We start from the raw sequence: 4,242 nt of genomic DNA on the forward strand, positions 1-4,242 counted from the left end.
TTTTCGTGTCCTTTATCGAAGAAAAGTCTTAAAGAGGTGTTTTTTTCTTTTTTTTCTTTTTTGTTTTGTTTCGTTTTTTTCTTTAAAAAAAAAATGCATTTATAATATCTAATAAATGTAGTCAACTGTAATTGACAATACTATCGTTTATTATATTTACCAAAAGAAAAAAAAAAAAAAAGAGCAAAGGATATGCGTCTTACCAAGTATAACAAGTATGAATGTAATATCCATATGAATGGGGTTTGAGTACCAGAGTTTATTTTTGAAAGCATGTATTGATGAAACACTTTGGATGCTAGTTTAATTTTTACTAGATCATTATCAGCTTAAGCATATTGTTAATTTCAATTGTATTTTATTTAGAAAAATTATTTTTGAAAGCACCAATTGTTAATAGAAACAAATTGATTAAAACTTGATTTTTGGAGAGATGACTTTTGAACTGTAACTATATAAAATTTGTCACATTGAACTGATTTCTTATACTAAATACAATCTAACTGAAATGTGCATATTTAGTTAAATTTTTTTCATTCATAAATTTAATTAAGCATTTTTATAGGAACAGGTTAATAATAAAACCATTATTTCCACTTACGGAGTTTCAAATTTGGATACCGTCATACCCATATATATATATATATATAATATTAAGCATTTAAATTCATACATATAATAAGCTTAAAATAAATACTCTATTGTTTTAATGGGGATTTGAGTTTATAAGGAAAATGCGATAGACAATGGAAGGGCATGCTTTAATGGGGATTTGAGTTTATAAGGAAAATGGGATAGAAAATGAAAGGGCATGAATAAGGAAAATTTTGTCCATATCTAATTGATAAAGTTTCACAATTGGCTAATTTATCTGAATTTTTTTTTTTGTTTTGTTAACCAAACTTCACGTGACTTATACCGAACTTCACGTGACTTATATTAATTTGAAATATAAGTCTACCAAGAACGCCTATAAATAGAAGGAGAAGCAACTTCAAACCACACAACACAACACAAAGCTTGCTATCTACTCTCTCCTTTAGTGTCTCCCCCCCACCCCTTCTCTAAAAACACACACACACAAATCTAAGAGCGTTGTTCATTTCGTTTTGTGAAGGAAAAATGCTGAATCTAGCTCAAAATGTGGTACACAAAGTGGCATCATCTGTGCAGCACGTTGAGGAAGAGATTCTTGGGCTGTTTACCATGACTGATAATAAGATCATGGACCTCATTTATGCTACTCATGTTCATGCTGATGAAACCTTCGATGATGATTCTCTTTTCATCATCGTCGAAAACATCCTCAAGCGTGCTACCCAAATTGTTGACAAAGTTGTGCAGGTATAACTTGTTTATAATTTGTTACAAAATCAGTCTTACATTCTACATAACCTAAATGCTTGCAAAAGTCTGCATGGAAATAGTTCCATGTACATTGTACATAAATATACAACATCCATTGCTACACATCCAATATTATATACTTTGCATACAATAACACAAATTTTGAACCCCTTTGCTGATCAAGTACCCTCAAACTTACACAAATAATGACTTTTGGCCCTTTTTGGCTTTCAAGTGTGAAATTTATTAGTTACTGGTGACTTACTGAACAGGGTAGCCAAGTACATGTGGAGAACATTGAGGAGCAGACCCCTAAACCCAACTTCAGTGTTCCTCTGTGCACACTTAAGCAAATTGGCTGCGAGGTTATTATTCTTTAACCGCCATAGTTTGTGATATACGTTTGGTGTACAAGTTTCTAATTTTTTATTTTCCTATATATTAACGAAGTTGAGCTATGTATAAAAATTGCAGCTTTCATGCAAGGCTCCTGGTGAGGATGTTGCACACAAAACAACACTGTCAATACTAAACAAGCTATCAACCTATTCATGGGAAGCAAAGTCAGTGCTTGCTCTTGCGGCATTTGCCATGGAATACGGCGATTTCTGGCTTCTTGCTCAGCTTCAACACACAGATCACCTTGCCAAATCAGTGGGAATACTGAAAAGAGTGCCTATTCTCACTAAGCCTGCTGACCTTCACAAACGCCGGCAAGCAATTCTTGAACTGAACAATCTCATCAAGGCCACACTTCAGGTCATCGAAATCTTCGACCAGTTCGATAAGCTCTCGGCTTATGATCCAAAAGATATACCAGGGCTGTCAATTGCAATGGACCATATCCCAGTTGATGTCTACTGGTCAATTTTAACAATAGTTGCTTGCTCAACCAAGCTCACTATTCTCTCTAGTGATGAGTATGTCTTTGTCCACGCCAATAATATGTTCATGATTCACTAAATTAATATCTGTCTAGAACTAATTTATTGTAAATATATATTACAGGCCGGACAAGCCCCATGATCTATCCCCTTATTCCCAGAAGATCCACTACATACTCAACAAGCTCAAGATCCAGCTCATTGTTTGCAGAAGACAATTAGGTTGGCTAGCTAGCGAAGGCCTATACAATTATTGGAAGCTTGATTACTAGCTTTCTTGCATATTAAGTATTTGCTAATTAAGAAAGCTAATTTTTATTTTATTTTTATTTTTATTTTTTTGGGGGGGCAGAGGAGGCAGAGACTTACCGGAAGCTGAGGAAAATGGTACAAACCCCAACAGAAGTGATGGAGGTCTTTAAGGCACTGACATTTACCAAGGATAAAACACAGCCCCTCATAGATGGTTCAACTAACAAAACGGTTGGCTCTCAGGACATCCATTTCCTTTTACTTATTCTAATAGTTTGGTTTATTGCCAAGTTGATTTATGTGCAATTATATTTCAAACAGGTTAACATTGAGGTGCTGAGGAGGAAGAACATATTCCTTTTCATCTCAACGCTTGAAATCACAGAAGAAGATATTTCCATTGTAAAACCAATTTATGAAGGAACTAGGAAAGACGATCGTTACAAGATTGTGTGGATCCCAGTGGTGGAGCAGTGGACCATTGAACTTCAAAAGAAGTTTGAGACCCTGAGGTCTAAAATGCCATGGTTCACCATCCAATCCATATCACCAACGGTAGGCATCAAGTTCATCAAGGAAGAGTGGCATTTCAAAGGCAAGCCAGCAGTGGTGGTGATGAACCCACAAGGGAAAGTAGAAAACCCCAATGCACTCCATCTCATCAGGCTATGGGGAATGAGAGCTTTCCCTTTCGACAAGGCTGCTGACGAAACTTTATCCAAAGAATTGACTTGGATTGGCCCTGTTGTCAACAACATTGACCCTATTATTCAAACTTGGGTAAATCCATTTTTCACACCCCCTAATTTACATATCCTTTCTTTTATAAAGATTCCATTTTTAAAACTAAATTCTGGGTCTTTGAATCATTTTTATCAAACAGATTAAAGAGGAAAAATACATCTTCTTCTATGGAGGCCACGACAACGAGTGGATCCAACAGTTCACAAAGAGAGCCACAACACTTGCAAACGACCCAGTCATCAAGGATTCGAAGATAAAGATTGAGATATTTTGCATCGGAAAGAGTGGTAAAGGAGGTGAAGACCATGGAATTATAGGTAGGTTCTGGTCTGGAATAGAGAGCTTGTTCTTCACAAAAGTTCACAAACAGGTCGACCCAGTTACCCAAGAGATCCAAAAGCTGCTTTCCTACAAGAACGAGAGCGGTTGGGCAGTTCTGAGCAAAGGGTCCTCCGTGGTGACTGCTGGTCACGGGCTCACAATCTTGAGGGTTTTGGAAGATTTTGAGAAATGGAAGGAGGTTGCGAGGGAAAAGGGCTTCGAGTTCACCTTCAAAGAGTACCATAATAGAGTTATTCAGTCCGTCCGCCATTGTTGCCGGCTTGATATCCCAAGTGCGACTGGTAAAACTCCAGAAATTATGAAATGCCCAGAATGTCCTCGTACCATGGAGATGTTCATCAGCTACAAGTGCTGCCATATTGATGGCCCAGCGGCTGGCCGTCACTAAATGGGTCGGGTCTCTCTCCTTTCTAAAATGGGTCTGTTTTTTCGGGTCAAGTAGTTTATATTATGCTTCTTTTTTACTTTTTGGGTGCTGAAATAAATTACAATGGGCATTTGCAATTAATACTATTTGTCTGTGGTATAATTGCATGCTGGATGGTTTTTAGTATCAGTGTTTTGCAGTTGGTCCAGAGGGGTGTCTTCTCCGTAGGAAAAAAAATATCCCTCAGCACGTTGCTTTTGTACGACTACTTCTATAATGAAGCTTATCTTTTATGGTTTTTGTTTT

At 36.8% G+C, this 4,242-nt stretch overlaps 1 protein-coding gene across 1 annotated transcript; it reads left to right on the top strand.

Moving 5' to 3' along the window:
• Positions 1-1,008: 1,008 nt before the first annotated feature.
• LOC132799133 (protein SIEVE ELEMENT OCCLUSION B-like) lies at positions 1,009-4,242 on the top strand. Its single transcript, XM_016023853.4, has 7 exons — positions 1,009-1,344; positions 1,620-1,712; positions 1,822-2,267; positions 2,356-2,453; positions 2,584-2,714; positions 2,805-3,263; positions 3,367-4,242. Exons 1-7 carry the CDS (start codon positions 1,123-1,125, stop codon positions 3,955-3,957), a joined length of 2,040 nt encoding a protein of 679 aa, XP_015879339.3. The 5' UTR covers positions 1,009-1,122; the 3' UTR covers positions 3,958-4,242.

This window comes from Ziziphus jujuba, chromosome 3, assembly GCF_031755915.1.
Source record: "Ziziphus jujuba cultivar Dongzao chromosome 3, ASM3175591v1".
Taxonomy (NCBI): Eukaryota; Viridiplantae; Streptophyta; class Magnoliopsida; order Rosales; family Rhamnaceae; genus Ziziphus; species Ziziphus jujuba.